Source organism: Aspergillus ibericus (genome assembly GCF_003184845.1).
Source record: "Aspergillus ibericus CBS 121593 unplaced genomic scaffold BO80scaffold_41, whole genome shotgun sequence".
NCBI classification, from domain to species: domain Eukaryota; kingdom Fungi; phylum Ascomycota; class Eurotiomycetes; order Eurotiales; family Aspergillaceae; genus Aspergillus; species Aspergillus ibericus.
Window position 1 is genome coordinate 277,768 of NW_020292139.1, and position 13,600 is coordinate 291,367.

Genomic DNA, 13,600 nt, shown 5'->3' on the forward strand with positions numbered 1-13,600 from the left:
CGAGTACAAAACCCAGCGCCTTACTTACCACCTTGTATTCCAGTCTTCATCTTTCTCAACCCATGACTTAACCGATTTCGTCTCAATCCCACCATGTTCCTTTCCTCCGCAACCCGGTGGTCCACGCGATCCCTTCTCCGTCCGCTCCCTCAACCCAGCATCGCAACCCGGACATTCTCGATCCATTACGCTCTCCGCACTTCCACCTCCACCTCCACCTCCACCTCCGCATCAGCCATCGCAACATCCTTCCTCTCCCGATTCCAATCCCTCGGCCCCCAAACCCGCACCCAAACCCTCGACGCAAACCAACTCCAATTACTCTCTCTCACGCTCAACCGTCCCTCCCTCTTCCCCAATGCCCCCTCCCTAACCAACACACCAACCTCTCTCCCCCCCGACACTCCCCTCCCTGCCGGCTACCACCTCGTCTACTTCACCCCCGCATTCCTCGAAAATGACCTCGGCGCCGACGGCACCGACACCTCCTATAACCCGGCCTCGCCATTTACGCGCCGCATGTGGGCCGGCGGGGAGGTCCACTGGCCTCGGGGAATAGACGGGAAGCCGAACTACCTTCGAGTGGGGCAGGATGTCCAGGAGACGACGACGGTGTTGAGCGCGGAGCCCAAGATTGTACGGAAAACAGGCGAGGAGATGATTGTTGTGGGGGTGGAGAAGGAACTTCGGAATGAGTATGGGGTGGCGGTGTTGGATCGGAGGTGAGATGACATTCTTTTCTAATTAGTTGGGTGGAGTGATGCTGATGATAATACAGAAACTGGGTCTTCCGCAAAGCCCTCACCACTCCGACACCAACACCTTCCTCGACCCCGCCAGCAACACCAGCATTCAATGGCCCCGCTAGTTCATCCACCACGACAAATGGCAACACACACACGCGCACTCTGCGCCAAACCGCCGTGACGTTGTTCCGGTTCTCAGCGCTGACGTTCAATCCGCATAAGATCCATTATTCGACGCCGTGGGCACGCGATGTGGAGGGGCATAAGGATATTGTCGTGCATGGACCGTTGAATCTCATCTCCATTTTGGATCTGTGGCGTGATACGCGGAAGGGGGAGGGCGAGGACCTGGTTCTTCCGGAGAAGATCACCTACCGGGCGACGAGTCCGTTGTATGCCGAGGAGGAGTACCGGATTGTGTTGGATGAGGAGGCGGGGGATGGGGTGGGGAGGGTGCGGATTGTTGCGCCGGGGGAGGTGGTTGCTATGAGGGCGGAGATCCAGTAGGTGGCAGTGTTAGGCATGTATATAGTTTCGTTGAATAGAAGTGACTGTCTGAAGCACGTTATAACTTCACATTGAGCATAGTCTGACACTGTCCCTGGATAGAGATTACACAACACACAACTATATCAACCAACAAAATCACACTATTACCAATCTCAAAACCATTAAATTATCACACATTCATCTACCCCAACCATCACCCTAATCCCCTCTTCAACCCACCTACCTTCTTACAAAGTATAATACTCAGGGCTCGGACTTACCGGAGATAACCTCTTATCGTCCCCCAACCCCAGAACAGCCACCACCACATCCAGCCTGAAATCTGACATCCAACCACTAGCTCCAACCTCAATCCCACTTCATTCCTTCTTATCCATCCATTCATTCCTACATATAAACCCCACCCCCCACACCCCCTTTCTCTATAATCATAATGTCCTCCCACCCAACAACCACAACTAAAGACAAAAAACGAACCCGCGTCCAACTCTCCTGTACCGCATGTCGCAGCCGGAAGTATGACCCCTACCCTTACCCCATTCCATTCCCCCACATTCCCACTCCAACCCATACTAACCACCAAATTTATATGAGGATAGGCTCAAATGCGACCGCATCCACCCCTGCACGAACTGCAAAAAGCGCAACGAAGGCACCACCTGCACATTCATCGGGCGCGGGCCGCGCGGAAAAGTCTCCAATGGACGGACGAGTCCCGCGCATGTTCAGGATCGGTTGCAGCATTTGGAGAATTTGATTTTGTCGTTTACGCAGCAGCAGCAGCAACAGAAACAGAAACAGAGGCAGCAGTTGGAGCAGAATCAGGAGCGGGAACAGCAGAGGGGTGAGGGTGGGCAGATGGTTGGGGTTGGGGTTGGAGGTGTACCGCAGCAGCAGCGGACGCCGTCGTCGAACGGGGAGGAGGAGGCATCGCCGTCGGGGTCGGATCCGGCGGGACGGTTGGTGGTTGGGGAGGAGGGCACGAGGTATATTGATGGGGCGCATTGGAGTGCGATTCTTGAGGAGGTGAGTGGTCTTTTTCTTGATGGTGGGGGGAATAGGATGGGGGCTAATGGTGGGTGCAGATTAGTGGGGTGAGGGAGTATCTGCGGGATAATGAGGAGATGGGACCCTCGGATGAGGAACAAGGGGATGAGGAGATTGTGAGTGCGTCAGCGCCGACACTGTTGTTGGGCTTGCATCGGCAGGTCAGTCGAGAGGAGTTGTTGGATGGGTTGCCTCCGAGGCCGGTGGTCGATCGGGTGGTGGCTCTGTTTGTGAATAGCAAAGAGCCGACGACGGGTATGTGCTTACTGTGCTATTGGCGAAGTGCTGTGCTGATGTGATAGCTTTGGTGCATATGCCGGTGTTTCAGAAAGAGGTAGGTTGGCTCCGGAAGTGAAGAGTGATGCTGACATACGCAGTATATTCGGTTCTGGTCGAGGCCGAAGGATGTGTCTATCGCTTGGTTGGGGCTGCTCTATGCATGTCTGACGATGGCGATTTCGATTCACCAACGCACAGGGGAACCGTTGCCGTTGGGCCTTGGGGATCCAACGGAGGTCATTAATAAGTTCCGACTCTCGACGGCGCAGTGTCTAGTCAAGTCGAACTACACTGTGCCAGGCCGATACAAAGTGGAGGCCCTCTTCCTTTACACGATGGGCGAGTTCTATCGGAGCGAGGATGCTCAGGCCGGAGTGTCGTTTCTGCTGGGAAACACCATTCGGCTGGCCATGCGGACAGGATACCACCGCGACCCGCAGCAATTCCCTAATGTGTCGCCATACGAAGGCGAGATGAGACGGCGCGTCTGGGCGATCCTGCGCCAGCTGGATGTCCTCATCTCATTTCAGATTGGGCTTCCGCGGAGTATACAGGACTGGCAGCAGGACGCGGAGCCCCCGCGCAATATCTCCGACGAGGAATTCGACGAATCAACCGTGGAACTCCCGCCGTCTCGACCGGAGAGCGAACTCACCACGATGGCGTATATCCGCGGCAAGTTGCGACTCATGGAGGTGTTCGGGAAGGTTGCTGATCTGGCATACTCGCGCAATCCGGTGACGTATGATGAAACTCTTGCCTTGGATCGACAGCTCGAGGAAGCGCACGACCTAATCCCGCCGGTCCTCAAGATGCGCTCCCTCGATCAGTGCATCGTGGAACCGTCGTACCTGATCCTGAGGCGGTACACCCTGGAGCTGCTGTACCAGAAAGCCCGCTGCGTGTTGCATCGAAGACATCTGTCCGAGGTACACACTAACCCCCGCTATGGCTTCTCACGGTGGGTGTGTATGAGCGCATCCAAGGAGATTCTCCGGCACCAGGCGGATGTATACAACGAGACGCAGCCGGGCGGTCTCCTCTACCGAGACCGTCAATTCCCCAACTCCCTTCAGCATGCGGATTACCTACTAGCCGCAATGATCATCTGCTTGGAACTGTTACAGAACCCTACCGGCGCCGGCGCAGAGGGCGTCGACAAGGACGTAGCCGAGGTTCGAGGCCGAGAGGACCTGCTCGCGACCATTGAGACGTCGCATCGGATTTTCGACCAACAGCGGCAAAAGTCAACGGATGCCCAGAAGGCATACGCAGGACTAACGATTATGCTCCGGCGGGTGAGGGGGCAGAGGAGTAGCGAGCAATTGACTTCTAGTGAGTTCGAGGAAATGTTGCGGTATACAAGGCTAACGGGTCCAGCGCAACCACCATCGTCTGCAAGCTGGTCGAACCCGTACCCGCTGAGGGAGATACCGATGGACATCACACCGGAGTATCACTCACTCGACGTGATCGGGGAGATGCTCGATGCGCCGACCAACCTGGACTGGGTAAGTGGCTTGCCACAGACGTCGATCAAGACTAACAAGCGTAGGATCTCTGGGACCAGCAGATCCGAGAAGCGGACATGGGATTATGGGACGACACAAATATCCCCGACATGGCTGTATAGCCGGATCGTATTGTAGACAATGTCACATAGTAAGTAGTAGCATACGGAGTACATAGTAGTGTCATACCCGAGATAAGCTCCTCGGAGCGGAGATCCCTCGGAAGCCGACAAAAAGTTGCAACACACCATCTCTTCTACCTTCAACCACCCTCACACCCTCAATCCACCACACCACGACACACCTCAACCTCACCACAACCATGATGCGCCCGCCGATACCACGCGCCTTACGTACCCAACTACCTCTCTCGCGACCCGCGCATCGCCACCTCACCACCAAACCAACCCCATCACCAACTTTCCACCTTCGCAAACCCTCCACCAGACCAACACTCCAGAACCACACAACAACAACAACAACAACCACCCTCCTCCGCCCCCTCACCCAAACGCAAACCCGCCCCTTCCTCTCCTCCCTCCTCCCCGGCTCCTCCTCCTCCTCCTCCAACAACACCAACAAACGCCACGTCTCCGCAACCCGCACCCTCCCCTACCCCCCAGGCCCATTATTCCAAATCATCTCCTCCGTGGAATCCTACTCATCCTTCCTCCCCTTCCTAACCGCCTCGACCGTGACGCACCGCGACCCGGCCACAAACTACCCCACCCGCGCCTTCCTCACCGTCGGCTACGGCCCGCTCAGCGAAACCTTCACTTCAAAGGTCATCTGCGACGAGGAGAATCATATTGTGGAAGCGAAGAGTGGGAATGTCTTTGGGGTGGGGAAGAAGGATGGCCAGGGGGAGGCCGGGTTTCCCGGTGCGGATGAGGGGATCTTTGAGTATTTGAGTACGAGGTGGGAGTTGAAGCAGCTGGGGAAGGAGGGGGAGGGGACGGAGGTCAAGTTGGATATTCGGTTTGAGTTTAAGAGTCAGTTGCATGCGATGTTGATGGGGAAGGTGGAGGGGGAGATGGCGGGGGTGATGATTCAGGCTTTTGAGAGGAGGATTAGGGCGGTTTTGGGGGATAGAAAATAATTAGAGTGCTTTTGGGGGTTGGGGATGGATTCATAGACGGGATAGAAGTGGAGGAGGTGGAGAAGACGTATTGGCATAGAACATTGTATATAATACAGTTTATCACAAATGAACAAACAAAGAAACTACAGCTACAGCATGCTCAGGTTCCGCCCAAAGTTGGCCGCGTTCCGCCCACCCTTCACCGAGCTGACCGCATTGTAGTTGTCAAACACCACCTCCCAGTTAATCCGGTCCCACCAGCGCTCCAGGTACTCGGCCTTGCCACCAATACCGTAGTCCATCATCCACACATGCTCCCACGTGTTGACACACAGAATCGGGTGCACCTCCAGAGCTCCCGGCGCCAAGTTCTTCTGGTTAGCGGCGTGCGCGCCCATCGCGCCAGCGAACTGGTTACCCAGGGGCGCGTCGGGCGAGTGCGTCGCCATGTCGACGGGTTGGCGACGCGCGTGCGCAGCCGGGTACGGCGAGCCAGCATTATACGTGCAGAAAATGTGCATCAGACCCTCGCGCTCGAGGTTCTTGGCGAGCCAGACGAAGCCCGGGCCGAACATGGCGTTGGCGGTGGCCAGGAAATCGAGCTTGAGGGATTCGATCGAGGAGCAGGTATCGACGATGTCTTTGGCGAAGGTTTCGGGGATCTCGGTGGCGGTGGGGGACTGGTGTCTGTTAGCTGGATAGAGCTGGGTGAGTCGGTCGGGTATACTCACCAGGCAGTTGAAGAAGAAGTGGTTGTTGTGGGCCATCGAGGCGTAGTTGAACACGGAGGCCATCTCTGGTCGCCGGGAGTACTTGACCAGCAGTTCTCCGGGCTTCGCGTCGGCGTCGACGGTGTCTGGAGCTGGTTAGCACTGACACTGGCGCTGGCTGAGCAAAGGGCTACCCACCCTGCGTCATCAGGTTCAGCTTGTCAATGAGCAGACCCTGGTATTGCGTCCAGGAAAAGTCAAACGCCTCTGGTGATAGCAGCTCCGGAACGCCATTGGTCTTGAAGTATTGGTCGTTGGTTAATTGGGGCACGCGGTGCAGGCTGCGGACCTGGAAGCGTGGGAGCGCGGAGACGGGCTTCTGCGGAGGTCGTCAGTCGAGGCCACGGGGGGGCATTGGGGGAAAGCCAGCTCACCTGGGCAAGGGCGGAGGCTGCACGCAGGCCGGACTGCGGCCGGAAGAGGCGGTTCAACATGGTGATGGATGGGCAGGCGACGAGTTGCAGAGCAGCAGCGGTGATGAAGGACCACCGCAGAATTTCCCGTCGCCGGACGCTCTGTCGGCCCGTTCGGGTTTAGCGCGGATGAGGTAAGCCGGCGCCAGCGGAGCCAATCAGCACGCCGCGATTTACTTCCAGCCATCGCTCCCTCTCCTGCTTCGCTTCTTCACCTCTTCTTCAGCTCTACGCGCCGTCATCTGCACACGACAGTTGGATTCCAAACCCCTGAGCCTGTCATGCATTGGCGCCTTCCCGTGGATCTCTCCGGCGCTATCTCAACCCTCCTCATTAGCCCATTGTCCGATGCGCCATCCACTGTGGCTATTTTGGGCGGCGCCTGCAGCGTGATGTTTGGATCATGATGTTGCAGAAGTCGGGCAGCAAATAGCGCTGAGCAGCAAGGTGAGACCGCCGTGGTCTCGCTTTGTAGCAGGAGGCAAATGTCTTTGTAAGTTGCTCATTGTTCTTTCACCCATTGACTGCCTGGTGCAGAGTTCCTTGTCTAAACTTTCTTGCACACAACGTTCTTTCTTTGGTTCAAGTCCATTCAGCTTCGATTCAGCTTCTATTGCTTTTGACACCGTCCTTCTGCTCATTCTTTAGAGGCCTTACTGCAATGACGAGACCAATCCTTTCTGGTACCAGCCCGACAATGATACTGCTCCTCGCCCTCGTCGCTTCGACGGTATCGCCAACGCAGGCCTTTGGCTTACTACCGCGAAGTTCCGACTCCTGTCCCAGCAACTATAACAGATGTGCAGACATCAAGTTGCCGGACACATTTTGCTGCTCCAGCTCATCCACCTGTATCAGCTTGGATGATTCCACCTCCGCCATTTGCTGTCCGGACGGCGAGAGCTGTGACTACATCGAGCCCATCACCTGCAATGTACAGTTGCAGAACGCAACTGCACATCCAAAGAACTCCGTCAAGACCACCCGGCTGGACGACTCCCTTCCTACGTGCGGTGATGCGTGTTGTCCCTTTGGATACACCTGCACTGGGGACTCGCTGTGTGCTATGAACACGTCCAGCGCGTCCACTGGCGCTGCCAGCCAGTCCTCCACAATGTCCACGTCCACGTCCACAGCTGGGTCAACATCCACAGGCTCAGTGACCTCCTTCACAACCTCCGCCTCCACCACCGATGCCTCCGATCCGACCATCGTCCCTGTCACCACCGGTTCCAAATCTGCCATCTCCGACAGTAGCAGCAACAACAGCAGCAACGGCACATCCGCCGCTGCCCTCACATCAAAGAGTACCTGCTCTTCATACCCCACCACCGCCATCCTAGCCGGCTTCTTCCCTGGGGCCTTATTTGGCGCCGTACTGGCCCTTCTCTGCATGTTCATCTACCGCAAATGGCAAAGAAAACACCAGCCCCCTTCAGCAAAAGTAGCCCAATTCACCCGCCGCTCCTCAAAAGGCACCCTCATCGGGATCTCCTCTCCCATCCCCTCCGACGAAAGCTCCTACCGAACGGACTTCCTCCTGCGTCGAAACCGGTCTACGAAACGGTACTCCGAGGGCGCCCGCTCACGGTTCCAACGGACCGGAACAAGAGTCCGGAGCCTCTTCAACCCCAACGCCTTGCCCAAAGCCAGCTCCCCAAAGACACTAGTCCCAGAACGAGGCGGCGGCCTGCCAGCTCGGGTACCGGTTCCTGTACCCCCGTTGCCGATCTCGGTGACACCTCTACAGCCGGGTCGACCAGCATCGAAGAAAACATTGGCCCGCACGGAGAGTATCAGGGTGTATACGCCGCCGGGGGTGTTTGCCACGACGGGCGTGTTGAAGCCGGATCCGTATCCGACGCATATTCGGACCGAGGGGGCGTTTGATGCCATGGATAAGTGTTGATGTTTCTGTAGTCAAGATTTATTTGAGGAGGTATTTCGTTGTTATCTGATAAGTTATGTTTGATTTTGACTTAGGATAGAGTAATAGTGATGTGGAGGTGCATTCGTGTTAGTTTAAGATACCTGTCTAGTTAGTTGAGATAGCTCGAATGTATAAGAAGCAATATAATTCATAAAAATACGATAATACTATACACAACCGGCTCTAAAACAATAAGCAGGATTGAAATGATCTAACGAACCTCACTTCCATCGTCTCTCGCGCCGACTCGCCACCCACTTCTTCACCTCCTTCACTAATCCCACGATGAGTGGGACACCGACGGGTCCTAGCAGCGGCAAGTACACCGCCACTTTGTGCTCATCCGGGAAATACATCTGGCCGACCATGCTCTTCTCGAAGAAGCTGCGCTCGGCCTCGACTTCCGCCACGCGAGCACTTGCCAGGGCGGCCTGGAATTGGCCGTGGCGGAGATGGGTGCATGCGGAGGTGAGGTGGGAGAGGGTGGTGGAGACGGAGGTGGCCACGGTTGCTGGGATGGGGATGGACGGGAGGGATTCGGTCAGGCGGGCGAGGGAGCCCATGGTTGAGGAGGCGGAGAGGAGGAGGGTCGCGGCTCGGATGCGGGTGAGGGTTTGCAGGCGGAGGGGGAGCGGGGATGGGGTGGACGGCGCGCCGAGGAGGGTGAGGAGTTGGTGAGAGAAGGTCATGAAGGCGGGACCGAGGGTGTCCTTGGTGAGATGGTGGAGGGGTTCGGAGGCGTCAGTCGGGGTGGGGTTGAGGAGAAACACGCCACCCCATTGTGGGATAATCCAGCTGGTGGCCAGGCTGTCTTTGACGACGAGCGGGGACTGCGATGGGGCCGGGACGTAGAGGATGAAGTTGATGGTTGGGCCGGAGCCAATGCTCGGGCTGAGGGGCCATTCGGCGGCGTTGATGAAGGCGCTGAGATCGTCTTTCTTGAGCGTCCAGGCGCTGTGGGTCCCGTCATATTCGGGAGCTGGTGCAGTCGGGGAGAAGCCCGCATAGAGCTGGACTTGAGTGTCGACGGTGAAGTTGCTGATAGGAGAAAAAGCCCGGAGGACCGGAGTGATGTAGTCATGGACCGCGCCTTGTATGTCCCAGGAGGAGGGGGCGGTGCCAGGAGTGAAGAGGCTGAACGCGAGGTGATAGGTGTCGGCGTATTTCATGGAGCGACGGAGGCGGCGGGTGACGCTTTCTGCGAGATCCGGGGAAATGGGTGCGCTGGGGATGTTGTTCTCGGAGAGAACCTGAGCAATGATGGCTTTCTCTTCGGCGAAGAGCAGCTGCAACTCGGCTGCAATGAAGGTAGATAGCGGCGAATTGGACGCTGACGGGGGCGGTATCTGGCTTGGAGGATAGAAGACATCGAGCTGGGTGGTGTCGGGGTGGAGGGCTGCTTGGGGCGTGGTCAGGTCGACCTGGGGCACCAGACGGACGGTCAATGCGGTGTCGGCAGCGTCGTCGGCGGGGGACTGGTCGGGGTTCTCGTTGGAAAGCTTCAGACGCAGGTGGTGCGCGGAGAACTCATTGAGATCATCGAGGGTGTGCTGGGTGGAACGGAGGAGATGTTGAGCCTCGATCTCGGGCAGGGAGGGGGTCTCGACGCGGATCTCGAGGGGGAAGACTGGCCGACAGGTCTGAGATGTCAGCGAAGTCGTGAATTGCAGTGCTCACGAGGTATTACCTTGCCATCGGCCCAATCAATCATGTCCGGGATGGGCAGCCGGGCCCGGTAGATAGAGGTGGTCTTCCACCAGATGGGAAAGCCCAGGAAGACGATCACAGCCCAAAAGGCCGCAATGACCTTGAACCGGGTCCGAATGGCCTCGGGGGCCTCCGGGGGCGGCAGACGCGGGGTGGCGGTCATGGCGTGGTCGGGGGAGACAGTCTGGAGGGACGTCTGGTCATCATTCTTGGCAGTCATGACCAGGGCATGCTTAAGGGAAATGGGGTTTGTAAAGTGGAGGTGAAGTTGGAGAAGTGAGGGATGGAGATGGAGATGCGGCAGCCAAGGCGGAGAGCAGAAGAGCCCCCGCCAGTTGGCCGTTCCCCATGGACTACGGACGACCAGAAACATCTCCCTACTCACGATACAGTACCATTGCTAATCTATCCGAATAAATCATGCCTCAGGGTATCTAACCAATGCGCCATTACCATAAACATCCAAGAAATCCCCTAATACTCCTTTTCAAAGAGCTTCTGGATCGGTTTGGCCGCCTGCGCCGGTTAGCTGGATCCACATGTAGGGAATGAAGGGAGACCTACGTCGATAAACCGTTCCAGGTCCTTGTCCAAGCTAGCCAGATCCTCCTTTCGTTTGTTGTTCTCCGCAATCAATGCCTGCTTGCGCTTCAGAAGCTCCTGTCGTGCCTGCTCCAACTTCTCCCGCTCCGCATGCTCGTGGTTGATCCGCGCGATCATCAATTCGTGTTCATCGGACTCCTGATGCTCCGGGTGTAGAGCTAGGAATTCCTCGAGTGGAATCAAGGGGAGGGCGCGATATTTGTGACTACTCAGGTCAGTACACACTCACGCCGTCTAACAACGGATAGCACCTACTCGTAGGATTCGCAGGCGGCAATCTCGCCGGTAAGATGCCGTTGCTCATAGTACAGGTTCTGGAGTTGCAAATGGAGACGGTCGATCTCCTGGCGGGCCTCCGCAGTGGATTGTTTGGTCTCGCGGACGCGCACAATCGCATCGCGGTTCTGACCCCGCAGTCGAGCCAGCAAAGCAAACAACTGTTTTTGCTCCCTCGAGGCCGCCAGGGCGCGATCGTGGGGGTCGGTCGACAGGTCGGCGGTGGGATCCAAGGTGGCTAGCAGCTTCATGCATTGATCGCGGGTCTCGGCACTGAGCCCGAGCACGGGCAGCAGCGAGGGATTGGCGACGATGTCCCGGATGGCCATGGCGAAGGAAGAGTGGTTGTCACAGGATTGAATTGTTCCGACGGAGAGGCGGAGACAAACGAGAGACTGGTTCGGAGGTGGCTGGTGGCAAGATGCAACGCCAACGTGGAGCAGACGCGGTCGCTGATGGGCTGAACGACAAGGTTGGGTTTAGCAGATGAGCCACTGGGAAGTTTCTGGTGGAGGATGGCGTGTAGACTTGCTGCTGGCTTGCTGGAGAGGCAGCAAGTGAAAAAGGCGTTGGTGCCGTTGGAGAATCAGTCGGAAGGACCACCCGGATTTCCCCACCGCGATTCCATTCGATTGTTTGTCGCTCTGGCTTCTCCTCTCCTCTTTTACTCCTCCTCCTGCCGCTGACAGGGCTGATTCTTTCTTTCGGCTCTTCGTTTCAGAATCAAGCTGCTGCTGTTGGATTGCCTCGCCCCTCTTCGTCTCTCCTTTTCTTTTCTCTTCTCTCATTTCCTTTCTCGCCTCTCCTCTCCTCCTCCACCCCTCCTTGCATATCCTTAATCTTCTCGGGTCGAGTACGTCGTTTGTCCCTCCGATTGCCGGTCTTCCCGATCCCCACCTGTGCCCGACCACCACTAACTCTCTCCTCTTCCTCCCCAGGTGATGTGGAATTGATTTCTACGCCGTGGATTGTTCCTCCGTCCTGCACCATGGCTTGCTCCGCTCAATCCGTTACCATCGAATCCTACCCCGAGGCCGAGGCCAAAGGCTCCGCCTATGCCACCCCCGGTGAAGAGACGGCTCTCCTGAGAGACCGTCGTCGCAGACACTCCTTTCACACGGCTCGCAAACTCTCCTGCGACTACGATGCGGACGCTGTCTTCCTACGGGTACGCTTCGCTCTTCTCTCCCCCGCCAATGCTGTCCCTGACTGACAACCGTAGGTGGAGCTCTTCCTCGCCGAACTCGAGCGACGCCTTCACTGGCTCGAACAATACCGCAAGTCCCACATGGATCAGATCGACGCCAGCCTCCGCCGTGGATACGCCACTCTCGAGGCCGTGCGGGATTCCTGCTCCCACGCCTCCGGGGAGCTGATGGGCGGCGGTAAAAAACGGGCTAAAATCCTGGTCGAAACGCTCGAGGACCGCTACATGGATGCTCTGGCCACCAAGGAGACTCTCGAGCAAAAGGCCCAAGCCGGCGTGCGCCTGATGGAGTCGTTCCTCGTCGAGCTGGAATCTCGCGCTCATGCAGTCCGCGACCGCGGCATCTACGGCGCCCTGGACGACGGCTGGAAGGCCATGGACTCGAAGCTGGTGCATGCCCGCGAGGTGGTCGACGAGGGTATGGAACGGGCCCGCCGCGCCAAAGACGCTCTCCGGGAAAGCATCGACCGCGCCATCCTGCTGGCTCAGGAGCAACGGTTGATCACGTACGCGGATCTCCCGCACCCGTGGCGGGTGAACCCGCACATCCTGCAGGGGTACCGCTTCACCCATTCCAAGGTTGAATGCTTCACCTCCGTCTTCTCTTTCTCCAATGAAATGTTCAACATCTGGTCCCACTTGATCGGCCTGTTCATCGTCCTCTCCGTGGCCTTCTACTTTTACCCCCTGAACCCCAACTTCCACCTCAGCACCCAGACCGACATCCTCGTCGCCGCCGTCTTCTTCTTTGCCGCCTGCAAGTGTCTCGTCTGCAGTACCCTGTGGCACACGATGAACAGTATCGCCAGCCAGACCCTGCTCGAGCGGTTCGCCTGTGTTGACTACACGGGCATCTCGATGCTGGTGGCCGCATCGATCGTGACGACCGAGTACACCGCCTTCTACTGCGAGCCCGTGTCGCGGTGGGTGTACATCCTGTTGACCATGTCGTTGGGCATTGGTGGCGTCATTCTGCCGTGGCACCCGACCTTCAACCGGGCCGACCTGGCGTGGGCCCGCGTGGCTTTCTACGTGTCGCTGGCCCTGACGGGCTTTGCCCCGCTGGCGCAGCTCACCTACACTCGTGGCTTCGCTTGGTGTTTGTACTTCTACGCCCCGGTGGTGAAGAGCATCCTGGTGTACTTTGTGGGGGCGTGCGTGTATGCATCGCAGGTGCCAGAGCGGTGGCGCCCGGGGCTGTTCGACTACGTCGGTGGCAGCCACAACATCTGGCATCTGGCAGTGCTGGGCGGGATTCTGTTCCATTACTGCGCCATGCAGGACCTGTTTGCGGGCGCGTTCCAGCGGGCCCAGGGCGAGTGCCCAAACCTGGCCAAGTAGGTGTCTACGTATAGACCAAAAGGCGTGTTATAGACCAGTTAGAGGTAGAGGATTTCTTTCTTCTTACTTTCTTTGATTCATATCGTTCTTGTACATAGTTTGCTGTGACTGTCATTTGACTAGACGAACATAGATCCATCCGTGATATTCTCTCATCTTCCATCACCATTATGTAGTCA

At 57.2% G+C, this 13,600-nt stretch overlaps 6 protein-coding genes across 6 annotated transcripts; 4 read left to right on the plus strand and 2 right to left on the minus strand.

Annotated features, from left to right (window-relative positions):
• The first annotated feature begins 23 nt into the window (after positions 1-23).
• BO80DRAFT_388911 (putative C6 transcription factor) lies at positions 24-4,307 on the plus strand. Its single transcript, XM_025717097.1, has 8 exons — positions 24-722; positions 779-1,249; positions 1,856-2,282; positions 2,342-2,558; positions 2,606-2,637; positions 2,681-3,917; positions 3,963-4,093; positions 4,138-4,307. Exons 1-8 carry the CDS (start codon positions 94-96, stop codon positions 4,213-4,215), a joined length of 3,222 nt encoding a protein of 1,073 aa, XP_025572190.1. The 5' UTR covers positions 24-93; the 3' UTR covers positions 4,216-4,307.
• A 171-nt stretch (positions 4,308-4,478) lies between these two features.
• Positions 4,479-5,186, plus strand: BO80DRAFT_327012 (ubiquinone-binding COQ10-like protein; the record flags this gene model as incomplete). The annotated part of the gene is made up of 1 exon (XM_025715164.1): positions 4,479-5,186. A coding segment is annotated over one exon (708 nt), but the record flags the coding sequence as incomplete, so codon positions are not given.
• A 64-nt stretch (positions 5,187-5,250) lies between these two features.
• Positions 5,251-6,410, minus strand: sod4 (mitochondrial 37S ribosomal protein mS42). The gene is made up of 4 exons (XM_025720134.1): positions 6,319-6,410; positions 6,083-6,263; positions 5,906-6,030; positions 5,251-5,854 (listed from the first exon to the last, which is right to left on the minus strand). Exons 1-4 carry the CDS (start codon positions 6,376-6,378, stop codon positions 5,324-5,326), a joined length of 897 nt encoding a protein of 298 aa, XP_025572192.1. The 5' UTR covers positions 6,379-6,410; the 3' UTR covers positions 5,251-5,323.
• Positions 6,411-6,942: 532 nt separating this feature from the next.
• Positions 6,943-8,363, plus strand: BO80DRAFT_427931 (uncharacterized protein). The gene has a single exon (XM_025720135.1). The coding sequence runs from the start codon at positions 7,019-7,021 to the stop codon at positions 8,264-8,266; it is 1,248 nt and encodes a 415-aa protein (XP_025572193.1). The 5' UTR covers positions 6,943-7,018; the 3' UTR covers positions 8,267-8,363.
• A 145-nt stretch (positions 8,364-8,508) lies between these two features.
• Positions 8,509-11,202, minus strand: BO80DRAFT_363129 (uncharacterized protein; the record flags this gene model as incomplete). Its single annotated transcript, XM_025716085.1, has 4 exons — positions 8,509-9,927; positions 9,975-10,394; positions 10,559-10,802; positions 10,853-11,202. 4 exons carry the CDS (start codon positions 11,200-11,202, stop codon positions 8,509-8,511), a joined length of 2,433 nt encoding a protein of 810 aa, XP_025572194.1.
• A 508-nt stretch (positions 11,203-11,710) lies between these two features.
• BO80DRAFT_183010 (HlyIII-domain-containing protein) lies at positions 11,711-13,545 on the plus strand. The gene is made up of 2 exons (XM_025714040.1): positions 11,711-12,041; positions 12,096-13,545. Exons 1-2 carry the CDS (start codon positions 11,862-11,864, stop codon positions 13,419-13,421), a joined length of 1,506 nt encoding a protein of 501 aa, XP_025572195.1. The 5' UTR covers positions 11,711-11,861; the 3' UTR covers positions 13,422-13,545.
• The last annotated feature ends 55 nt before the right edge of the window (positions 13,546-13,600 follow it).